This window comes from Lissotriton helveticus, chromosome 1_1, assembly GCF_964261635.1.
Source record: "Lissotriton helveticus chromosome 1_1, aLisHel1.1, whole genome shotgun sequence".
Lineage (NCBI taxonomy): Eukaryota > Metazoa > Chordata > Amphibia > Caudata > Salamandridae > Lissotriton > Lissotriton helveticus.
In genome coordinates, this window is record NC_136057.1 from 474,956,133 (window position 1) to 474,980,956 (window position 24,824).

Below are 24,824 nucleotides of genomic sequence, written 5' to 3' on the forward strand. Positions count from 1 at the left end.
TGCCAACCATGTCATTAATCACTTAGGGCCTGATTTAGATCTTGGCAGACAGGTTACTCTGTCACAGCGGTGACTTATATCCCGTCGCTGAAATATAACTACCATTATAGTCAATGGATTTATATTTCAGAGGACGGGATATCCCTCACCTTTGTGATGGAGTAACCCATCCGCCCAGATCTAATAAGGGGTCTAAGTTTGATAACCACAGAGACAGTTTAAAGCTGATTATCCAACATTGTACATACATTTTTAAAAAGATATTCACAGCTCCATTTTCATGTAGCACAATAAAATTGGGACTAGAATATTTTGATGTCTTATAGTAGGTTAGGTAGGAAAGGGTGTCTAAGATTTCTCAAGATATGGAGCAACCTGATTATATCTTGCAATCACTCATAAAGATCATTTTAAATCAAGGCTTGCTAGTTCACTCAGACTAGAAAGCCTTAGGCCTTAGAAGAAGATGTTTTATGGAAAAGGGATGAAACACGGACTGAAGGAACAAGATCCTGGATATACTGGGCATGGTCCAAAATGACCGCTTTCTTTAATCTGTGTATCAGGTCTTTGCATGACCTAAATAAGATGGACTCAATAAGTTAAGTAACAAACACAGAGTTTGAAGAGCCATGGGGGCTTCAGAGAAAAGGTTGTAGCCTAGCATTGATCAGTATGTTTTTTTCACTGTTATTTCTATTGATTCCAAGTAGAAAAATAAGTCAAAAATTCCCTGTATATTTACAGTCACTGTTTTGGGAATACAGCATGAGAAAATATCTGCTCATATCCTGGACTGCGGGTAGTGTTTTGGACACCCCTTCTAAATAGACCTGCAACAACAAACACCCACACTCAACATAAAAGTACATTAATGCAGTCACTGTGGCATTCCATAATTGGTACTCTTTTACTACGAGAGAAGAGCCTTCATGTTTCAGGAGTTTGAATCTTAGTTGGATGCTCTTGTGGGACTATGATCTGAGAGCAATGCAAAGAGTAAAACCTAATGCAAGTTTATTCCAGTAGAATTGTGAATTGTACATCGGACCCAGGCCTTTATTGGTAACTAGTGGATAGATTTCAGTCATCGTGTTATGTATTCACGTCTAGAAAGAAAAGGCAACTACTAGATTTGGAGTTGAGTTGGTTGATAAGGTCTAGGTACCTGTTCTTGTTGATGGAGTAAATGTTTATTATTGTGCATGCGTTCATGTGTGTAGGGAGGAAGGGAATGTAGACTTGAATACTTCATGCAGTTTAGCTGTATTGCTGTGATGTGTGCTGACACAAGCGCTTTTCCTTTCTTTTCTGTTCATTTGGTTTTTATCATCTATAAAGAGACAGCAACTGAAGGTGTATGTTTAAATACTAGTTACATACCATTGTGCCCTCTGTACATTAGCCACCTCTTGCATTTGGCGACCCGTGAGGCATTTCCTCTTTGCAGCCTTGCTTATATACTTCTGTGGGTTGACTGAAAAGCAATGGAGGAAAGAGATTGTTCAGTGGGTGTTTTGTCTGAGCTTGGATTGAACTGGGACCCTCACACTTGTTTTTTGGCTGGTTTTCAGTCCTTCTCGCGAACTGCTATATACATCCTATGTTTCGATGGATAGAGTGTGTATGGATAAAGAGTACAGAAGTCATTACGAAAATACTGTTTGTATCATATGTTGGCTGTAGATATATCTGCTTAGAATACTCCTGCCATCTATTTTTAGTCTTGGACGTTTGCAACTTGTTTTTCTTCAAAGGAGTCTTTCGATTCACAAGGTATTGTAACTTCTTCTATTGCGTCTGCATTGCGCATGATCATCTGCTCCTTTGTTAGATTGTTTTTTTCCGCCTTTGGGTTCAGACATCAACTTCGGAGCTCCATGATCGAAGGTTCAATTCCTGCCACAAGGCCTTACCAGCGCCCTTGTTCATCCCTCTTCAACAGAAGATTTGACAATGACGAATACCTACTGTTTTCAAGTATTTTGATCTGCCTGCCCAGACTCGGGCCCAGTTCGACCTCAGCTTCCATTTCTGCCACTGTCTTCTTCCACTTGGCGACTCAGAGGGGTGGAAAAAATACTTTTCAGTTTCTGCCCCAAATGCCATGCCAACTACTCGAGGCAGGATCAACACTCTGGCTGCAATCTTTGCCTATCCCCTGAACACGACAAGGTGTTGTATGAGGCTTGCCTGGCTTTTCGATACAAAAAGAATCTTCGGCAACAAAACAAACAACACTGGGCCTACTCCACTATGTATGCGCGCCAGACTAACGATGTGCCTGATATCTTCAGGGAACAATCACTAGAGGCGGAGGAAGAACTCGAGGACACCAAAGTATAGGATTTGTCTTTGGACATCCCCATACTGCTCACCAGCAGCAGTGAAAACTCTGATTCCGACCTTGACCTGTGGACAAAAGCCATACATACCCCCAATAAACAGTCCAAGATGGTTCACGGAACCCCTCTGCCCTCGCGCCCTGGAGTTATCCGAAAGCCGGCAAAGGAACAGATACATGTCCATCCGACGAAACAACCTTCGACAGGCGTTGAAAAGCCAAAGGCATCGAAAGTTGCCTCGCTGCTGGTGTCGAAAAAGCAAGCTTCCACACTGGCAAAATACCCCAAGGCATCGGAACTGAAAATATCATCTTCAGATCTAAAGGCACCCTCTGTGGCGAAACATGATCAGCCACAGAAAAAATCATTGGCACCGACGAATCTGTCTATGCCGAAATTGCCCTCAGCACAGAAAACGCCTAAAACACCATCAGAGAAACTGCAAGAAAGACTTGACATGAAGCAAAATACTTTGTTTATTAATCCAGACACCAATAGGGTAGTGGCACAACACTCTCTCCCACCAACGGACATACTTCCTAAAAGGAAGAAGAGTTTTGAGGAAGACCTTATGGGGCCAGCTCCACCCAAGTGACCAATTTAGAAGCGTAAAAACTGGGGCTGTAGTCCCATACTCTTTCTTCCACCTCCACCCTCTTCAACACCTCTAACGTCTCCTCCTCCACCTCTCCTTCCCATATTACCAGCACCTGCAGTAACACCAGTTCATACGCAGTCACCGTAACACCATCCTTCTGAACAACCACACACATCGCCCTCACAGCCATCAACAGGTGACATTGACACAGGGGATGACCTTCATCCCTATGACACGCCATACTTTTCAGACCCACAGGGAGATCCAGATACTGTCAATGACCCATGGTATCACTATTACATAGACCCTATAGACAACACTGATCCCGACCTATATCCCTCTAAACCTTCACCACCAGACAATACAACCACCTATCTTGAGGTCCTTAATAGATCTACACACTATCATAAGTTGGGTCTTCACACATTGCAGGATGAGGAGGATTTCTTAGTGGAAACACTAAGCTGGGGTCACATGACAATACAGTTCTTGCCCGAGTCAAAGGGTATGTTTAAGCCCACAGTGGAAAAATGAATGCAGATTCATAACCCCAATGGTTGTCCAAAAATATAAGACCTGTCCCTCTGATGCTACCTACATCAAGGGCCAGGTTCCCCCTAATTCTTTAGTGGTTCACACTGCCAGAAAAAGGGCTAATTTTTCTGCCAACTGATAGAGAGGAAGAAGTATGATGCAGCAGGAAAATGTGTAGCCACAGAAGAAGCCAACCATCTTCCTATAGCCAGTTCTGTAGGCGTACTTTCCGGATACAATAGAACCCAGTGGGATAAAATGCAAGACCTACTCCAATCAATCAATCAATCAATCATACCACTTGTATAGCGCACTACTCACCTGGCAGGGTCTCAAGGCGCTTGGGGGAGGGCGGGGGGGGGGTGGGGTTCGCTACTGCTCGACCAGCCAGGTCTTGAGTTGTCTCCTGAAGGCGAGGTGGTCCTGGGTCAGCCGAAGGTGGATGGGGAGGGAGTTCCATGTCTTGGCTGCCAGGTAGGAGAAGGATCTGCCTCCGACGGTGGCTCTTCGAATGCGTGGTACGGCGGCGAGGGCGAGGCTGGTGGACGGTAGCTGGCGGGTGGGCGTGTAGAAGGTCAGGCGGTCGTTGAGGTACTTGGGGCCCAGGTCGTGGAGAGACTTGTGTGCGTGGGTGAGGAGTCTGAACGTTATCCTCTTGTTGACGAGGAGCCAGTGCAGGTCCCTCAGGTGGCCGGAGATGTGGCTGCGTCCATACTCTTATAACCAGGCTTCCTATTAAGGGGCATTTGACTTGTATTGTAACTGAGTAGTTGATCTAGACCAATAGTGCTCTCCACCAACTTTGCTTACAAACGTTTAATAATATTGTTTGTCTGGATCACACATCAGAATTATATCTGAATATGTGAGCTACATGCAAGTACTCTCACTGGGTTTGAGTAGCAGCAATCCAGATGCATTTAATAAGTGCCTTTGTGGCCAACTTGCTATACCTATATACTTCTGGCGTTTGGAGCCGTTATTGTTTCATTGCTAACCTCTGTGTAGACAACTCTGTGGTCTGATTTATTGGGTTTCTATCACACGATTGTTGGGTTTCTGTGTAGAGTACTTTTGGCTGGGCATATAAGATGATGTGCACTTATTACCCTTTTTTCCTACACTACAGAGCGGGGCCTCATTCTCCCGAGCGGTTGCCGGGTGAGGTGAGGTCGTCACCCACACAATGCTGGGTGAGTATCACTATGAGGAAATGCCTCTATGTGATGTAGCTATTATGCCTTGTTTTTTCATTAATGCGGAATATAAACTGTTCACGCAGGTGTGTTGTTTTGTGCTGTGGCTGTGTTTTCTTGTGGATTCATGCAGGTGACATCATTCTGTTTTTGTTGTACTATCTTTTATCTTTTGATAGGAAGAAGTCTTGTCTCCCTCCCTCCAGCGAAGAATGGAGAGCTAAAAAGTTCTGGTAGATATGTGGCCTCTTACGAGCGCTATCTCCTTACTGTTCCTCTCATTTAAATAATGTTAGTTGTAGTAGTATCTCTCTTTGATAGGTCCTGAAGAAAGCCGGGGTAGTACCCCCACAGGCTGAAACATGTCGACCACCTCACTAAACGCCATTAGAGTAGTAATTGTTGTAGCTACTCGGCGTATTTTTAAACTTAGTGATACCTAGATCTCTATTTGAACACTCTTGGAGTCTAAGTGATCTATTTTTAGTCACCACTATTATTTTGAGCACTGCACTTGATGAACACTACCAACGTAGAGGAACGATTGACATATACTATCTATGTTATTCTGACACTAATATGGTCAGGAGTGGTTTTGAATAATCATCAACTCCCACATGATGAAACTCCACCAACTGGGTGGTCTGATGGGATTTATTCAAACCTGTGTGACTATTCAGTCTTTGTCTCATCTGCATCTGCTTCCTATGGTTTCGCAGTCACATGTCCTGACACACACCATCTCCAGACCTGGTCTACTCTTTTGTGTATTTTCTATTGTATTTGGGGAATGAGTAGACAGGTCGTTAAACATTCCCTTCGACCCTCCATTCCTGTTGTTTTTTGAGTATTATGAGCAGCTGCTTGCTGCGGGTCATTTTGTCATGTATACGCATCTCTGTATACATTTATAGCTCACCCAACTCTAATGTGATGGTTACCCTTTACTGACCTATTCTTACCCTTCCTGTTTCCTCGACCCTCCTGTGAATTTAACTCTCAACACATTTTCACGTGTATAAGCCTCACCAATTCCCTTTAAAATATCCAATGCGACACTTGGAATTGTAGGGAAAGGTGGTATCACTCTGTTCTCTTTTCCCATCACTAACGTGTTTGTGCTTATATACAGTTGTAGTGAAGGGGCAGTGTCTCTAAGTTAGACATGCGTATACATCGCGCATGCTTTTTGAATTACAGACCTCTACAATGTCGAAATAATCACTGCTCCTCTCTCTTTCTATTTGGGAGGCGCATTAACCCTGTCACCCCCGGGACTATGCGGGCACCCTTAAGGTTTGGGGCTCTGTATACAGTCCCCGGACTGCGTCCCTACGTCCTTTCCGCATGCGCTGGGGACAAGCGTCTCTCGTTTTGCGCATGCACATTACAAGCGTCTCTCGTTTTGCGCATGCGCATCAGAATGGACCGGTCGCTGCACCCGTTGCAGTGGTCCTGTTCCGGTGTCTTCGAAGAGACACGCCTTCTGATGGGGTCCCGCTGGAAAGATTCCAGTGAGCTGGGTCCCGCTATTTAGGCGCGTGATTAGTCCACGTGTGACTAATCAACCGGGCGTTTACCTTATATCAGGAGGACGGGCGGAGTGTGCAGCACCTCCACTTCCGCTCGTGAAACACATGGGGGCACCGACGGACAGGTGAGGAGAAGCAGCGCTTGTTTGTTGCACTGCCAGTGTCCTTGCTAGTTAGCTGCTGAAATTGGCACCGACATTTAATGCCTCCATACTCTTATAACCAGGCTTCCTATTAAGGGGCATTTGACTTGTATTGTAACTGAGTAGTTGATCTAGACCAATAGTGCTCTCCACCAACTTTGCTTACAAACGTTTAATAATATTGTTTGTCTGGATCACACATCAGAATTATATCTGAATATGTGAGCTACATGCAAGTACTCTCACTGGGTTTGAGTAGCAGCAATCCAGATGCATTTAATAAGTGCCTTTGTGGCCAACTTGCTATACCTATATACTTCTGGCGTTTGGAGCCGTTATTGTTTCATTGCTAACCTCTGTGTAGACAACTCTGTGGTCTGATTTATTGGGTTTCTATCACACGATTGTTGGGTTTCTGTGTAGAGTACTTTTGGCTGGGCATATAAGATGATGTGCACTTATTACCCTTTTTTCCTACACTACAGAGCGGGGCCTCATTCTCCCGAGCGGTTGCCGGGTGAGGTGAGGTCGTCACCCACACAATGCTGGGTGAGTATCACTATGAGGAAATGCCTCTATGTGATGTAGCTATTATGCCTTGTTTTTTCATTAATGCGGAATATAAACTGTTCACGCAGGTGTGTTGTTTTGTGCTGTGGCTGTGTTTTCTTGTGGATTCATGCAGGTGACATCATTCTGTTTTTGTTGTACTATCTTTTATCTTTTGATAGGAAGAAGTCTTGTCTCCCTCCCTCCAGCGAAGAATGGAGAGCTAAAAAGTTCTGGTAGATATGTGGCCTCTTACGAGCGCTATCTCCTTACTGTTCCTCTCATTTAAATAATGTTAGTTGTAGTAGTACCTCTCTTTGATAGGTCCTGAAGAAAGCCGGGGTAGTACCCCCACAGGCTGAAACATGTCGACCACCTCACTAAACGCCATTAGAGTAGTAATTGTTGTAGCTACTCGGCGTATTTTTAAACTTAGTGATACCTAGATCTCTATTTGAACACTCTTGGAGTCTAAGTGATCTATTTTTAGTCACCACTATTATTTTGAGCACTGCACTTGATGAACACTACCAACGTAGAGGAACGATTGACATATACTATCTATGTTATTCTGACACTAATATGGTCAGGAGTGGTTTTGAATAATCATCAACTCCCACATGATGAAACTCCACCAACTGGGTGGTCTGATGGGATTTATTCAAACCTGTGTGACTATTCAGTCTTTTGTCTCATCTGCATCTGCTTCCTATGGTTTCGCAGTCACATGTCCTGACACACACCATCTCCAGACCTGGTCTACTCTTTTGTGTATTTTCTATTGTATTTGGGGAATGAGTAGACAGGTCGTTAAACATTCCCTTCGACCCTCCATTCCTGTTGTTTTTTGCGTCGGGGGACGACCAGTATGAGTCGGGCGGAGGCGTTCTGGATGCGTTGGAGTCTTTTCTGTAGCGTGGCTGTGGTTCCGGCGTAGAGGGTGTTTCCGTAGTCCAGTCGGCTTGTGACGAGGGCCTGGGTGACCGTCTTCCTGGTTTCGGTTGGGATCCATCTGAAGATCTTGCGAAGCATGCTAAGGGTGTGGAAGCATGATGAGGAGACAGCGTTGACTTGTCTGGTCATCGAGAGGGAGGAGTCCAGGATGAAGCCTAGGTTGCGTGCGTGGTCTGTTGGCTTGGGAGTGGTGCCCAGGGCTGGGGGCCACCAGGAGTCGTCCCAGGCGGAGGGTGATGGTCCTAGGATGAGGACTTCCGTCTTGTCTGAGTTCAGTTTCAGGCGGCTGTTCTTCATCCACTCGGCGACGTCTTTCATCCCTTCGTGTAGGCTGGTTCTGGCGGTGTCTGGGTCTCTGGTGAGGGAGAGGATCAGCTGGGTGTCATCGGCGTAGGAGATGATGTTGAGGTTGTGTTGGCGTGCGATGGCAGCAAGAGGTCTCATGTAGACGTTGAAGAGGGTGGGGCTGAGTGAAGATCCTTGCGGGACGCCGCAGATGACTTCGGTGGCCTCGGATCGAAACGGGGGGAGGCGGACTCTCTGTGTTCTTCCGGCGAGGAACGAGATGATCCACTCCAGTGCCTTCTCTTGGATGCCGGTGTTGCTGAGGTGTTGGACTAGGGTGCGGTGGCAGACAGTGTCGAACGCTGCAGAGAGGTCCAGGAGGATGAGTGCCGCTGTTTCCCCGTTGTCGAGCAGGGCTCGGATGTCGTCGGTGGCTGCGATGAGGGCGGTCTCGGTGCTGTGGTTGGCTCTGAATCCGGACTGCGAGGGGTCGAGGGATCCGTTCGTCTCGAGGAAGGTGGCAAGCTGTCTGTTGACGATCTTCTCGATGACTTTGGCAGGAAAAGGGAGGAGCGAGATGGGGCGGAAGTTCTTGAGGTCGGTGGGGTCCGCTGTTGGTTTCTTCAGTAGGGCGCTGAGCTCGGCGTGCTTCCAGGTCTCCGGGAAGGTGGCGGTGTTGAAGGAGGTGTTGATGACCTCCCGGAGTTGGGGTGCGATGGTGGAGTCGGCCTTGTTGAAGACGTGGTGGGGGCAGGGGTCGGTTGGGGATCCGGAGTGGATGGTGTTCATCGTGCAGGCTGTGTCTTCGGTGGTTACCGTGGTCCAGGTGCAGAGGTTGGCGGTGGGGTGCGTGGGTTCGATGGTTGGGTGCGAGGGCGGTGCGCCGAAGCTGTTGTGTATGTCGGCAATCTTGCGGTGGAAGAAAGAGGCGAGAGAGTGGCAGAGATCTTGTGAGGGAGTGATGTCGTTGTTGCCGGTGCTGGGGTTGGAGAACTCCTTGACGATGCTGAAGAGTTCCTTGCTGTCGTGAGCGTTGTTGTCTAGTCGTTCCTTTAGTGATTTCTTCTTGGTGGTACGGATGAGCTGGTGGTGCTTGCGGGTGGGGTGTTTGAGGGCGGTCATGTTGTCTGTGGTCTGGTCGCGGAGCCAGGCTTTCTCGAGGGTGCGGCAGGTCTTCTTGGAGTCCTTGAGTTCGTCGGTGAACCAGGGGGCCTTCTTGCTTCTGGGTCTGCTGGGAGGGTCCTTCAGTGGTGCGAGGTCGTCGGCGCAGGCGGTCAGCCACTGCGTGAAGTTGCGGGCTGCTTCGTTGGGGTCCGTTGTGCTGGCAGGTGGGTTCTGGCTGATTGAGGTGGTGAGCTGGTCGGCGGTGATCTTGCTCCATCTCCTGTGAGGAGCCTGCTGCGGGTGGTGGTGGGTTGTGGTTTTTCTGAAGCTGAAGTGGATGCAGCTGTGGTCGGTCCAGTGGAGTACGGTGGAGTGGCTGAAGGTGATGTGCTTGCTGGATGAGAAGACTGGAGCAAGCGTGTGGCCGGCGTAGTGGGTGGGGGTGTTGACCAGTTGCTTGAGTCCGAGGTTGGCGAGATTGTCCAGCAGGGCGGCGGTGTTGCGGTCCTTGTTGTTCTCCAGGTGGAAGTTCAGGTCCCCTAGGAGGATGTAGTCAGCGGAGGGGAGGGCGTGTGGGCTGATGAAGTCCGCAATGTCCTCGCTGAATTGTGTGCGTGGTCTCGGGGGTCTGTAGATAAGGGTGCCTCTGAGGGTCGTCTTAGGGTCGGTGTGAATCTGGAAGTGGAGGTGCTCGGCGGCGGCGAAGATGTCGATGGCGTTGGTCATGATGCGGATGGTGTTCTTGTGGATGATGGCGATGCCTCCTCCGGTCTGGTTGACGCGGTCCCTCCTGATGATCTTGTACCCGTCCGGGATGGCGATGGCGATGTCGGGGGCTGAGGAGGCGTTCATCCAGGTTTCCGTGAGGAAGGCGACGTCTGGTGATGTTGTGTCGAGGAGGTTCCAGAGTTCCACGGCGTGTCTGTGGACGGAGCAGGTGTTGAGCAGGATGCACTTGAGGTTGCTGCTGGTGTTCGGCTTGGCGGGGTGCGGTGCAGGTTCAGAGGCAGGTGAACTTGCAGGTTCTGCAGGTGAAGGGTCCGTGGGTGCGTTTCGGGGCGGCCCGGCAGCAGGTGGGGTCCCGGCCAGCATTGAGGGCGTTGAGGGCAGCGGCGTTGTAGGTCCGTCGGGTCGTCTTGCATCGGTGGGGGCCAGGGGTCCTGGCGCTGGGCGCAGACGGGCTTGCCTTTGGCGCGCCTTCGGCGCACAGTCGGCGCGTCCACTGCGCGTGACCGCTGCGCGTTCGCTCGGTCGCCATTTAAGGCTAAGTGGGAGGGAGGTGCAGCTGGGAGGCGGGAGCGGGGAGGGCACAGAACAAAAGAGGGTGTGGCCGCGTGAACGGCGGCGGGGAGCGGGGCGGGGAAGGCGCAGGGGGAAAACGGCAAATATTAACAAAAGGCAAAGAAATACAACAGTGCAACAAAAAAATACAACAAAAATACGGCGGAACTGCGGGGGCAACGAACAGCGAGGCAGGCAGCTAGGCAGGCGGCACAACGAGGCTGCGAGGGGCGGGGGCACACACACACAGCTGGTGGCCGTGCAGCGCGGGGGTGTCCTGGGAACAGGTCACACTCACCTGCGCCGCGCGGTCGCCATTTAAGGACAAGTGGGAGAGAGGAGCAGCTGGGAGGCGGGAGCGGGGAGGGCACAGAACAAAAGGGGGCGTGGCCGCGTGAACGGCGGCGGGGAGCGGGGCGGGGAAGGCGCAGAGGGGAAAACGGCAAAAATTAACAAAAGGCAAAGAAATACAACAGTGCAACAAAAAAATACAACAAAAATACGGCGGAGCTGCGGGGCAACGAACAGCGAGGCAGGCAGCTAGGCAGACGGCACAACGAGGCTGCGAGCAGCAGCGAAGGGGCGGGGGCACACACACAGCTGGTGGCCGTGCGGCGCGGGGGTGTCCTGGGAACAGGATCTCCCAGACCAATATTGGCAAAGAGGGGCTCAGGTAGTGGAGGAAGGCAAGATTATTTCTAGTGCCATCATACTATGTGTATATTCAGCTGATACAAGTGCAAGTAATGTAAACACGACCATTCTCATCAGGCGCCGTGCATGGCTTAGGTTCTTTGTTAAGCCTAAAGTCCAACAACATCTACGTAATCAACCATTCGATGGTGAACATTTGTTTGAAATGTTGGAAAACTTTAAAAAGACACCGACACCACCAAAGCCATTGGTGCACTACAGATTTTTCAACACAGGGGCTCCTTTGGGAGAGGCCAATAAAGAGGAGTATCATGAACTAGCACATACACAGACAGTGCACAAAAGCAGCAAGGTTCCTACCAGTTCCAATATACTAGAGAGACAAACTGTAAGTCACATTACAAGAATAATAGAGGACTTCCACCTCCAAAGTCACCACTCCCACTAAACAGTTACCCACTAAGCCTCATGCCTCAGCATTTAACGCCAGTAGGGAGATGGTTACAATAACACCACAAACAATGGGCACTAATTAAAACAGATCAGTGGGTCCTTTCTATCTTAAAGGATGGGCAGTGCCTAGGACTTAACAACTCCACCCACAATACCACCACAAACAAAAAATATCATCAGACCACCTCACACTCCTACAAAAGGAGGTCCAAGCTCTTCTTTAAAAAGAGGCCAAAGAACACATCCCAAAACAACACCAAGGACACTAGGTGCACTCCTCAACTTCCTCATTTAAAAAAAGAATGGGACTTTTAAGCCTATCTTAGACCTCCGACCACTCAACAAATACATCATATCAGAACATGTTCATATGGAAGCACTACAGGAAGTAGTATCATTGCGTACAGCAAGGAGGTTTCATGACAACCATAGACCCCTACTTCCACATTCCAATACACTCAGCACATCGCTGCTTCCTACGTTTTCATGTAACTGGATAGCACTATCAGTTCAAGGTGTTACCATTCGAAGTAATTACTGCAGCAATAGTATTCACAAAATGCCCCACAGTGGTTGCAGCTTATCTCAGTGTGGTGGGAGAGTGGGGTTACATGTGTTCCCATATCTAGACGATTGGCTGATCAAGAGTGCCACCAACCAGCAATGTCTGCGGGACACTCAAAAAGCAATCAACCTTCTACACAAATTAGGCTTCACATTCAGTATAGCCAAATCGCACCTGCAACCTTTACAAAGGTACCAGTTCTTGGGCGTAACTTTAAACTCGGTTACAGCCAAGGGCCATCACAGTCCAGAAAGAGTTCAAAAGTTTCAGTGAGCATTACCTCTTTTTCAACCACATCATCAAGTCACAGTCAAAACAGTTATGAGTTTTCTTGTGATGGTGTCATGTATCTCCATAGTGCAGCACGCACATCTGCATATGCACCCCTTTCTGTGCACTCTTCAATCGCAATGGTCTCAAGCAGAGGGGCATCTACAAGATCTAGTGTTGGTAGGGCCAGGGACCCATCACTCTCTACAGTTATTGTCAAGCAACAATCTGTTGCACGCTCGGCCCTTCAGAGCCCCAATTCCGCAAATCACCATTATGACAGATGCCTCCCTAAAGGGTTGGGGGTATTTATGCAGGACCTCGCAGTACATGGCCTCTGGTCACCAACTCCGAAACTCTTTCACATCAATCATCTAGACCTTCTTGCAATTCAGTTAGGTCTGAAAGCCTTTCAACAATATCTTCAAAGTAATTCTTATCTGTACCGCGCATACTCCATACTGCTCTCCCACATAGCAGAGCTGATATGGCACTGGGCCATACATCACAAAAGCCACCTCCTAACTACCAGGGGTGGACAATAACTTTGCAGATATTCTTAGAAGAATACATCAGCAAGTACACAAATGCAAAATCAACATACCACTTCATAACTCATATTTCCCACGGTGGGGAACCCCAGAGTTAGATCTCTTTGAAACTGAGCACAATGCAAAATGCCAAAGCTTCACCTCCAGGTATCCTCACCCGCAGTCAAAGGGTAATGCCCTGTCGATCAACTGGCCAGGATGTATTTGCTTACACTTTTCCCCCTCATTCCTTAAGTGGTTCAAAAGCTAACACAGACATCCTTCAAACTAATCCTAATGGCCCCAACATGGGTGCGACAAGCATGGCTCACAACCCCACTACAAAAATCTGTAGTGCCACACAAGAAACTGCCTCTCTGGCCTCACCTTCTAACTTACAAACAGGGAAAAGTAATACATCGATGTCCCAAACAGCTCAATCTGGTGATTTATCTCATGAGGTCTTAAAATTTGGACACCTTAATCTACCACAGGATTGCATGGACATTCTAAAACAAGCATGCAGGCCAACCACGCGAGCCTGTTATGCTGCCAAATAGAAAAGATTTGTACAATAATGCTTACCCAAACAAATCCAACCACTCTCGCCAACAGCGCAAGACCTTATTGGTTATATTTTTCATTTACAACAAGCTGGACTTTGCATATACCTCTAATAGACTACACTTAGCAACTCTTGCGGCCACATGCATCATTGTAGGATTTTGCAATTCCTAAATTGCGAAAATTAAGGAATCGCAATTTAGGAATTGCAAAATCCTATGCATCAAGAAATCTTAAATGTTTTTAGGATTTCTTAATTTTCTGTATTTGCGATTCCTTAATTGCGAATCGCAATTAAGGAATGGCATTACATTGATTCCTATGGGCCTAGAGGCCCATAGGAATCAATGCCTTTTTGCGAATTTTATTTTGCGAATGACAAGTTGTTGATGCATTTCAAGGGTGCTGAGGGGGGTCTAAAGGACCCCTCCCCGCACCCTTGAAATGTTTTTTTAAGTGCAAGTTTCACACACACATGTCAAGGACGTGTGTGTGTAACATGACACTTTCAAAAATGCTTTTTTGAGCATTTTTGAAAGATTTCGCAAATTAACACGAGGGTCAACCTCGTGTTCATTTGCACCTCCTGTTTGCAAATTCGCATTTTTTAAAACATTCATGCATTGCATTTAAGGAATCGCACAACTGCGATTCCTTAAATGCAATCGCATTTTTAGGAAATGCAAAAAATTGCGTTTTTTTTAAAAATTGTTTCATGCATACCAAAAAGAGATTTTGGAATTGCAAACGGCCGAATTTTCCGATTCGCACCGCTTGCGACTCCAAAATCGTTGGATGCATGTGGCCGTTGCTGCTTACATGCAAAACAGACAATATATGTTGCCCTTTAAAACTCCAGTAATCAAGGTATTTATGGAAGGACTTAAAAGTCATTCTATCTCACTAGACTCATGGGACCTCTCTTTAAACCACTAAATTCATGTATTTACAGTTCCTCACATGGAAAGTAGCTTTCTTAGTAGCTAGCACATCTCTCAGGTGAAAAAGTGAACTTCAAACGCTCACTTTAGAAGAACCTTTCTTCTAAATCTATCCAAGTAAATTGGTACTTGGTACTAATCCAAAGTTCCTCCATAAAGTAGTTTTTGCTTTCCATGCAAATTAAACAGTCGAGCTAGCCAGTATTCTTTCCTAAACGAGATTTGGTAGCAGAGAGACCTCTACACCCGCTCAATATTAAAGAAGTAGTCATGTAGTAAACCTATTTGCAAAACACAACTTTTTTTTTGCATTTTAAAACCCCAAAAAGGTTACACTACCTGTAACTCCATATTGTGTTGGGGTCCCAGCTAATCAGCAAGCTAAGTGAGTAAAACTGCTTCACAAACACTTTTTCAAACATCTGTATCAACCACTTTTGGGGAGCACTGGTTTACCTTCTAAGCTAAGCATATGTATCTACGGCCAACATATGCTACAAATGGAATATGTTACTTACCCTGTAAGCATCTGTTCGTAGTGTGTAGTTCCGTAGATTCATATGCACCCACCCTCCTCCCCAGAAACTACTGGCTGACGTTCACTTCTCTACTAAAACTCTTCACCTTACCTTATCTTATCTTTACTCGCATGCTCATCTTTTCTGTTTCTATATATACTGCTCTACTAAGTTCACCTGATGAGCCAAAACCAATCTACCAAAATAGCCGATGATTATGGACAACACATGTTATAGGAGGAGTCACAATACCTAGTGACTTGAAAGAGTTCTTCAAAGAAAACAATTTGCAAACCTCTGAGCCCAACACTAGATGGCAGGAGTATAATAAGAATATGAATCTACAAACCTACACGCTGAATACATGCTTACAGAGTAAGTAATATATTGCTTTTGTATTGCACTAGTTTACTGAATTGGGTGCTACTAGATTGCCAATAATCTGAGGTGCTTTTGTCACTTCTTCCAGCTTTTAAATTTGTTGCATGGAACCATGGAACCATGGAACGTTTATGTAGAAGACTTTAACAATAGCAGCAGTCTCTTTGTTCCATTTCTCAAGACTTTTCATAGTCCTCTCACTGAGCCAGTCTAAGATAATTTGTCTCCTGATTATAATTATAGAAACATCACCAGTAGTCCTATAATTTTTTTGTATCTCTCTATATGTAGTTGGCCTCAGCTGTTCTTGAAGCGGTGGAGAACAACACGTTGAGCATTGAACCAGTTGGCTTGCAACCTACTCGATTTGTGAAAGCTTCAGCTGTAGAATGCGGAGGACCAAAGTATGTTAAAATTGCAAGTGCAAATATGATGAATAAATATAAATTGTGTTGTTTTGTTTTGCTGTACCTGCTGTTTTCCATCAAGTAATGGTCTCCAGTTTAATATGGCAATACATTTATGTGAGAATTTAGGTGATTGTTTGAGGGGGTGTGAGCCTTTCTGAAGCAATAACCATAATATCTTTCAAGGTGAAACACAAAAAGTCACCAAATTAACCTGTGCCTACCCTCTGGTAGCTTGGCACAAAGCAGTAAGGCTTGACTTAGAAGCAACGGGTCAAGTACTTATGCAGCACTTCAACAGTAAAAGTGAAAACATAACACAATAAAAATCCCACACCAATTTAGGGAAATAGAGTAAAATGTAATACACTATTTGACACCAAAAACAACAAAAATCCATTTAGTAAAACCGGAGATATGCAATTGTAAAGATCTAGGTAAAAATAGTGCCTAGAAGCACAGAGCACCAATTGTGGTCATCTGGTCACACCAGACCAGGACGATGGGGACCACAACTGGGCAGACCGAGCACCTTTAGCCCCACTTCCAAGGGTCCAGGACTGGGGAGCACATCTTGGGTTGGAACATACAGTAGGCAGAGTTCAGGTGCATGGTTCAAGAGTGTTGGAGCACTTGGAGTCACTCTGGTAATTCTTGGTTCAAGGTGCAGGTTCAGTCCTTCTTCCTCAGGCAGAAGGACAGCAGAGCAGTCCTTCTTGCAGAGCTGCTGGACAGTCTTTCTGGCAGCAGAAAAGTCCTTCTTCAGAGTTTTCCACAGGTCCAGAAGTGATCTGAGGAGTTGGGTCTGAGGGTCCCATTTTAATACCCAGTGCATCCTATGAGGTGGGAGACCCTTCTGGAGTTTTCCCGTGATGGTGAATTCTGGAATTTCAACTTCCCTGCCCTGGTGCCAGGCTGTCTGAGGGCACAATCGAACTTTGTGAGTGTGGTGGGCTAGTGCCTTTGAAATGCAAGTGTGGTAGGTGACACCCCTACCCCCTTACTAAGCCAAGGTGGCCCATCCTGCCAACACCCAGGCCCTCTATTGAGATACTGTCTTGGAGGAATACACAAAAGCCAACTACACCTCATCATGTGACACAGGAACAGGCTGCAGGCACCAAATGGTTAGGGTAAGAAAATGCCAAATTTCTAATCGTGGCATTTTCAGAATTGTGATCTAAAATGTGACTTTTAGAGTACAATTCATCAGACACCAAGCATTGCATTCCTGCTTGTTCCCAACCAATAGTTCACACTTATTGAAGATACTAAAGTAACCCAATGTTGTCCTATGTGAGAGGTGGGCCTTGCAATAGTGAATTCTTTACTACCAGGATGTGAACCCAGGGGTGATTTACATGTATTAAAAATACATTTATTTTACCAGGACGAAATGGCACTTAAAGCATCACACACAGGCTAAGGTGACAGGCCTGAGGCATGTTTTAAAAAGCTACCTAAGTGGGTGGCACAATGAGTGCTGCAGGCCCACTACTAGCAGGTAACTTACAGGCCCTGGGTATATGTAATACCACTTTACTAGGGCCTTACAAGTAAATTAAACGTGCCAATTAGGTGTAAGCCAATTCTACCATGTTTAAAGGCGAGAGCACAACCATTTTAGCACTGGTTAGAAATTATGAAGTGCACAGAGTGCTAAAGCCTACAAAAGCAGATTCAGAAGACAGGAAGGTGAAGGCAAGACGTTTTGGAATGACCATGCAGAGAGGGCGAAGTCCAACAATTTCTTCCTGGTGCTTGAAGTAAAGGTCAATTTGTATAATTGTCAATACATTTATGATTTGGGAGTTCATTGAAATGATCATGAATTTGTCACTGTATAAAATGGACCAGAACACTTGTGAGTTAAGTGACTGTCGCAGTGCCTCCTGCTATCTGCTGTGTTCATATCACATGTTGTGTTTTCTGTGCAGGCTCTCTGAACACTTGCTGGTTACATTTCTAACAAGTTATTGTTCTCCAAAGTATCCTTTCAAGTTTCCTTTTACGGAAAGTCTATGTCACAGCAAATTTGCTCCCTTCCACACGATGGTGTGGAGCCATATTTAATAACTTGGCTACTGAGTAATTTCTCCCTGGCATTCTAAGCCTTTTTTATTATTCAAATTAGCTTTTTTTCATATTACAATAATAAAAACCTACAACAACACTTTCCTACAATCACTGGGCCGTCAAGTATAATCACAGCTAATAACCCCAATCTTCTCCATCCACCACTCTCAATGACACAATTATTGAACCTTCTATATAGAACCAGGTTTTGGTGCAAGCTGATAAGTTGTTTCTGTCCATTTATTTTTTATTGAAGATTCTTGATACTCTTAAGTACCCGGGACACACATTCTCTTATTTCAGTTGACAGAAAGTTCATTAAAGGAGACCATTGTGTCAGATATTTTTGTGTTGTTCCCTTAATTGTAGCTGTGTTTTTTCCCATTTCCAGAATGTTTCAGATTCTGTATAACCTTTCCATTGCGTTGAGAGCTTCTGATTTCTCCCTTAATCTTGAAGTGGCTTGATGTATGAACATTTGTTCAAAATGTGCGACCAGTATGTCACTTTATCTGAAAGAGACTGTAGTGATAGTTATAGATACCTTACTTTTAGAATTACCCCCAGGCTTCAGACTGAATCCAAAGATTTTTCTTAGCAGTACCCCAGCGCGTCGGTAGGTGGCGTTGGTCGACTCCACTTTCGTCATTGACGTTGTGTTCGGCGGAATGGCGTCACAGTGTCTACTCTGACGCCGCCCCTGCGCGCTGACATCAGTTCTTTCTTTTTCCGTGCCAGCCTTGCGCAGATCCGGAGAGAGCTACCCCTTAGTCACTTTTTGACTAACTTTTTCTTGACTTTTGTGAACTTCTTTTGAGTCTTCCAACTCCTGGTGTATGAGGAATGTCCCATCGACAGACCGGGTTCAATTAGTGCGAGGCCTGTAACCGCCTGATGTTGGTTACGGACCCCCACCTCATGTTCCTCTGGTGCCTGGCGCGCGACCACGACCCGAAGTCTTGCTCTGACTGCCAGGCCATGAATCCAAAGTCTTTGCGGGAGCGGTCCTGACAGTTGTTGGCGGCCCGGCAGTCGGGTCTGCGCCGCTTGAGAGGAAGGTCTCGGGACCGGTCGCAGATCCACCACCATCATTTGTCATCCAAGTCTTCGAGGTCTTCAGGTAAGTTGAAGCACAAGAAGAAGGCGAAGAAGCAGCGTCGCTCTTCGCCTTATCCCCGTCGGTCGACCGACACGACGCCGGAGCGTCGTCGTTTTCCAGCTCCGTCTTCAGAGCCTGCTCCAGGGACGGCTCTGAGCTTCCCTTCTTTTCTCGGTGCCCCATGAGCATCCTGGCCTGGATCCGGATCGACGCCGGTCAACCTCACAGTACCTTTACCGGCACCGATAACAATGGCGCCGGTCGTGCCCCCGACTGGTGCCGACCCCAGCCTCACCCACGACTTGGACACAGCGCCGGACCGACATTGGTCAACACCAGCATTGGCGCCAGTGGGCACTTATGTGCCTCTGTTCATCCCTGGTGTTCCTTTCAGGTCACCAAAGGAGGGTGAGGAGGACTGGGAGGGGTCTGTGGACCCTTTGGCTGACCAACTTGAAGAGCCGGACTGGCGAGAGGACCTGGGTGATGCCAGTGGTCTGGATACCTTGGCATGCTTTCTCCCCCTACCGTGGCTACGGAGGAGGGAGCGTCCTTTGCAGTGGTGTTGAGTAGGGCAGCTGAGGCCTGGGGCTTCTTAGGATGGCAGTCAGGACTGACCTCCTGACAGAGGTACTTCAACTGGTGGCAGCCTCTTTGGAGACCCTTCTGCTTTTTAATGAAGCATTCACGGACGTCCTTCTGGGCACTTGGTCCAAGCCCACCACAGGGGCACTTGTGGACAGGATGAATGCCAGACGCCACCACCCGGCCCCAGGCGACCCTCTTTTCCTCTCCCAACACCCGAACCAAGAGCTTGGTGATCCAAGCCTCGTCCTCTAAGGGCGCATTCCCTACTTCTCCCCCAGATAGGGAATCCAAGAAGCTGGACCACCTTGGGAAGAAGATGTTTTCTTCCGCCGGCTTAGCGCAGTCAGTGAATACGGCATGCCTCTTGGGCCGTTATACATATACGGTGTGGGATACGGTTGCGCAAGTGCTGTCACAGTGCCCGGAGGAGGGCCGGGCCGTTCTCACCCTCGCAGTGGCAGAGGGTAGAGACGCAGCCAAATTCACCATCAGATGTGGGCTGGATACCGCTCACTCACTGGACAGAACAATTTCCACGTCAGTAGCCCGGAGGCGCTACGCCTGGTTGAGGACATCTGGTTTTTCTAGGGATGTCCAATCCACCTTACTGAACATACTCTTTGATGGCCATCGCCTTTTCGGTGAAAAGGCAGACTCGGCGCTCGAGCGCTTCAAAGATTCTAGGGCTACAGTCCGATCCTTGGGCCTCGCGGCGAGCACTGCGGGTCTGGGGGCCAATGGGCTGGCCAGTTCACCCATAACCCCCGTGCAGCAGGCTCCAAATTCTCCTAGTCTGACCTTTCAGGGCCAGAAGAAGCCGGTGGGTGGCATGATTCGCCATCACCTCCCCCACGGGCAGACCATCACGTTGGAAAGGTGGGTTTTGCAGATAGTCCGAAGGGGCTACGGTGGACCTCCTGCATTCACTGGTGTTCACTATCAATGTGCTGAAATCACACCTGACTCCATCTCAGAAGCTTCTTTTCATCGGAGCGGTTCTGGATACAGCACAGTTTCTGGCTTATCCTCCCAAACAGCGAGTCGGGATATACTGTCTATGATACCGATATTTCAGCCTTTATCCCAGATATTGGTGAGAATGACCCTGAGGCTGCTGGGCCTCGTGGCCTCCTGCATCCTGCTGGTCGATCATGCCAGATGGCATATACGGGCTCTGCAGTGGGACCTGAAGTTCCAGTGGGTGCAGCATCAGGGCAATCTTTCCAACTGCGTCCAGATCTCAAAAGGGACTGCATGTCAATTGCAGTGGTGGCTAACAAACCAAGATTGGGTCAGCGGCAGATCCCTCTCCCTTCCCCAACCAGAGTTCACAGTGGTGACTGATGCATCATTCCTGGGATGGGGCGGCCACCTGGGAGAGGCTGAGATCAGAGAACTCTGGTCTCCGGCGGAGTCCGGTCTTCACATGAACCTTTTGGAGCTCCGGGCATTACATTAGCTGTTTCATATATCATACTCAAAATAAAGTAAACACACTTTGAGAAAGTTCCATGTGTTGCAATAGCTGAAATAACTGATAAGGTAGAGGCAGTATTATAACATGATAACTTTCATGTAAATGTTGTTAAACCAAGTAAAGCACTGATAGCATGACAGTAATTATAGGATTACACACTGAATTGTCAGACATGAAGACAGAAAGTGAAGAGAACAATAAACCACATGAGTGGAAAGCAATTGAATGTCTTCTTGAATTGAGGAATGGAAAGACTTTATTAAAGTGGCTTTGTCTTAAAATAACAATGTAGAATGTGATTATTTAACAATAGTTTGTTTCTGTTGTAAGTTATGAATTTAGAAATGACTATGAAAAATGACCCTGAAGGAGTAACATGAGACTTAGAAATGCATTGATCAGCTTAAACATGTAATCGCAAATACAGTTTGTAAGATACAAGAATGAAATGAAATGAAAATAAGATTTGTAAAGCGCTGCAGCTGCCCTCAGTCGTCCAGGCGCAAAGATTAAAAAAGGTGCCATCAAACAGAAACAAAGGGTTCTAATTACTGGAACAGAAAAGTTTTAAGCTGTTTACGGAAGCTGGATAGATTAGAGTTGATTCTCATGTGCAAAGGGAGGGTGTTCCATAGCTTTGATACATTATAAGAAAAGGAACGGCCTCCTGCTCTGGCTCTGAAGATTCTGGGAATCTTGGCCAGAGATGCAGATGAAGAACGAAGCACTTTATTGGGCCGATAAGGGGAGATCAAAGAGCGATTGATTTCTGGGCCCATTTTCCAGAATGCTTGATGAGCGATGCACAGAGATTTAAACTTTACTTTGTCCCTGATTGGCAGCCAGTGCAACGTTCTTAGCCCAGCTTTTATTGAAGTTCTTCGTGGGACTCCAAGTAGTGCGCGAGCTGCACAATTTGAGTGCGCTGAAGTTTTTGTAGGCTGTAATCCGGTGCTCCAAGATACAGGGCGTTACTAAAATCCAGGCGGGATTGAACAAGGCCCTGTATAATTATCTGCTTGGCCTCAAACGGAAGAAGGGGAAGGATTTTTTTTTATCACCCTGAGGAGGCCAAAGCAGGTGGCCGCCACCTTGGTAGCCTGTGTATTGAAGCTCAACGACTTATCTAACCATACCCCCAGACTCTTGATGTTATCTCTGGGGGCAGGGACCGCACCCATGCTCACTGGCCATAACAGCCCCAAAGTAGAAGGGGCTGCCGGGCCCAAGAGCAGGAGCTCGGTCTTGTCGTCATTGAACTTCAAACAGGAGCTCATCATCCAGCTCTTCACCTCCTCCAGACACACTGCTAAATTAGGCAGTGATTGGAGACCACTCTTCTGCACAAGGGAAACCACTAGCTGGGTGTCGTCCGCATAGGAAATGATGTTAATACCATGCGGACGAACAATCCCAGCCAGCGGTCTCATATATGCATTGAAGAGCGTAGGGCTCAGTGACGAACCCTGAGGTACTCCACACCCCAGAGGCCTGCTTGACGAGACGGATGTGCCGTCAAAGACCTGGAAGGTTCTATCAGTTAAAAAAGACTTGAACCAAGCCAGGGCTTCTCCGGACACACCCAGGTCGGCGAGACGGTTCACCAGGATTTTATGATGAACCGTGTCAAAAGCGGCACTCAGATCGAGGAGGATCACTGCCACTGACCCCCTCCCCCCCCCCCCGATCCAAGATCCGCCTTGCCTCCTCTGTCACAGCTAACAGAGCAGTCTCTGTCCCATGTTTAGGGCGAAAGCCCGTCTGGGAAGCATCGAGGAGATGATTTTCCTCGAGAAACTTAGTCAGGGTGGTATTAATGTGCTTCTCCAAGATCTTGGTTGCCCATGGGAGCAGAGAGATCGGGCGATAGTTACTAGGGTTAGCTGGGTCAAGGGCAGGTTTTTTCAGCAAGGCCCGTACCATTGCATGCTTCCATGCCACAGGTACCATCCCACTCAGAATGGAGGAGTTCAACAACTCCATGAGAGTAGGGAAAAGGGTTTTGCTGGCCAGCACCAGCGAGCCTGGAGGAGCAATGTCACACGGAGAGCCAGATTTTATTTGTTGTGCTAGAGGCTCTAATGTTTCCAAATTCAACAGGGGGAAAGAGTCTAGCTTATTTTGAAAGGGAATTACTGTGTCCAGGGCCAGGTCGGTGCATTGGGTGGGTAGTTCAATGACAGGGTCTGGAAAGGAAAGGTAAATTTTAGTAACTTTCTGAAAGAAAAAATCAACCAACTCGTTGCATCTGGAGAGAGAGTTACTGTTGTCTGCCGCGGGCGGGGGGGTTTTGTCAGAGATTTAACTATCCGATATATTTCTTTCGGCTTGGATTTAGCCAATGTTATTTTATCATTATAATAGGCTGCTTGTGAGGTTTTTATGGCGAATTTGTAGTTCCTAATGGCGTCCCTATAAGTGGCTTTATCAGTGGAGTCATAGGTCATGCGCCATTTCCTCTCCAATCTTTTACAGGAACGCTTTTTATCCCTAAGTTCTTCTGTATACCACGGTGCTGATTTGTTCTGTCTCTTTGACCCAGATAAGTAAAGAGGGAGAATCGAATCTAAAGAGGTGGTGATCCAGTTATTGTATTTATTATTATTTACAGATGGGTCGTTGGAGAGTAGTGGTCTGGTGGTACTAAGGACCTTCGTCCAGTTATCTTCAGAAAGTTTGGACCAATTTCGGATTTTCCGAGACGTGAAGATGGACGGTGGAGGTTTATATGTGGTCCAAGTGAAGGCTATCAAAAAGTGATCCGACCACGGTAGGCAGCTGATAGTGCCCACTTTGAGTTGATCGCAATTGCTAAAGATCGGATCTAAGAGATGGCCTTTGTCATGCGTTGGAGAGGGGACTACTTGCTCTAATTGAATGGCGGCTAAACTCGACATCATCTCTAGAGCCGTGGTGTCCGACAAATTATCAAAATGAACGTTAAAATCTCCAAGTAAGGTAAAATTGGAGAGAGAGGTAGCCAAGTCGGAGGCCACCGACAAGAGGGATGTTTGAAATTGTCCGATGGGTCCAGGGGGACGATAGATGAGAATACCAGTAAAACTGGAGTTAGGGGAAAACTCGGTCACGAAGGGCAGACTTTCGCAATCCTCAATCTCCTCCATCAAGCAGCGGCAAACATAGCTATCTTTATAAATGATCGCAAGCCCACCGCCTTTACCCTGAGGTCGGTCTAGCCGCACTATCTGGTAACCAGGAATAATGGCCTGCACCAGATCCGGCTGAGAATCTTGACTCAACCAAGTTTCGGTCAAGAAGATCACATCCGGTGTATGTTCTTCTAACAGCAAGGAGATTTCTAAACTATGCTTAGGGAGAGACCTACAGTTAAGCAGAAACATGGAGTAAGCCTTTACCTCTGACTTGGTGGTAGTAGTAGTAATTAACTCCGATTTACAGTGCGGGCAGCGGCGGGGAGTCTCCAGTGGATATATAGAATGACCGCAACTAGGTAACATAGGTGAACGAAGCTGATGTAGGAGACTCGAGCTATATGCCCTCCTGTCTCCCACAAAAAGAATGTTGATTGGGTAAAATTAAAACAAGAAATTATGACAAAAAAGGACATTTTGCAGTATAAATTAATGAATGGAAAAAGTTTGGTAGAAACAGAAACTTTTCATAGTTTGTACATGAGAGAACAGGAAGAAAAGAACCCCAGAAATAAGAGGATAGATTGTTCATCTGAGCAACCATGGATGCCAAACCAAATATTTCAAAATTTGGAGTGACCTCCCAAATTAGAAGAGTTAAATCAAG

The 24,824-nt window shown here is 47.0% G+C and overlaps 1 protein-coding gene across 3 annotated transcripts in view; it reads left to right on the forward strand.

Annotated features, from left to right (window-relative positions):
* Nucleotides 1-24,824, forward strand: part of RAB3IP (RAB3A interacting protein) — a 266,787-nt gene that overhangs the window by 233,144 nt on the left and 8,819 nt on the right. For all 3 annotated transcript variants that reach the window (XM_078673902.1, XM_078673904.1, XM_078673903.1), the window contains exon 8: nt 15,689-15,801. In XM_078673902.1, coding sequence (XP_078530028.1) covers nt 15,689-15,801 — 113 coding nt within the window. The remainder of the gene's footprint in view (nt 1-15,688; nt 15,802-24,824) is intronic.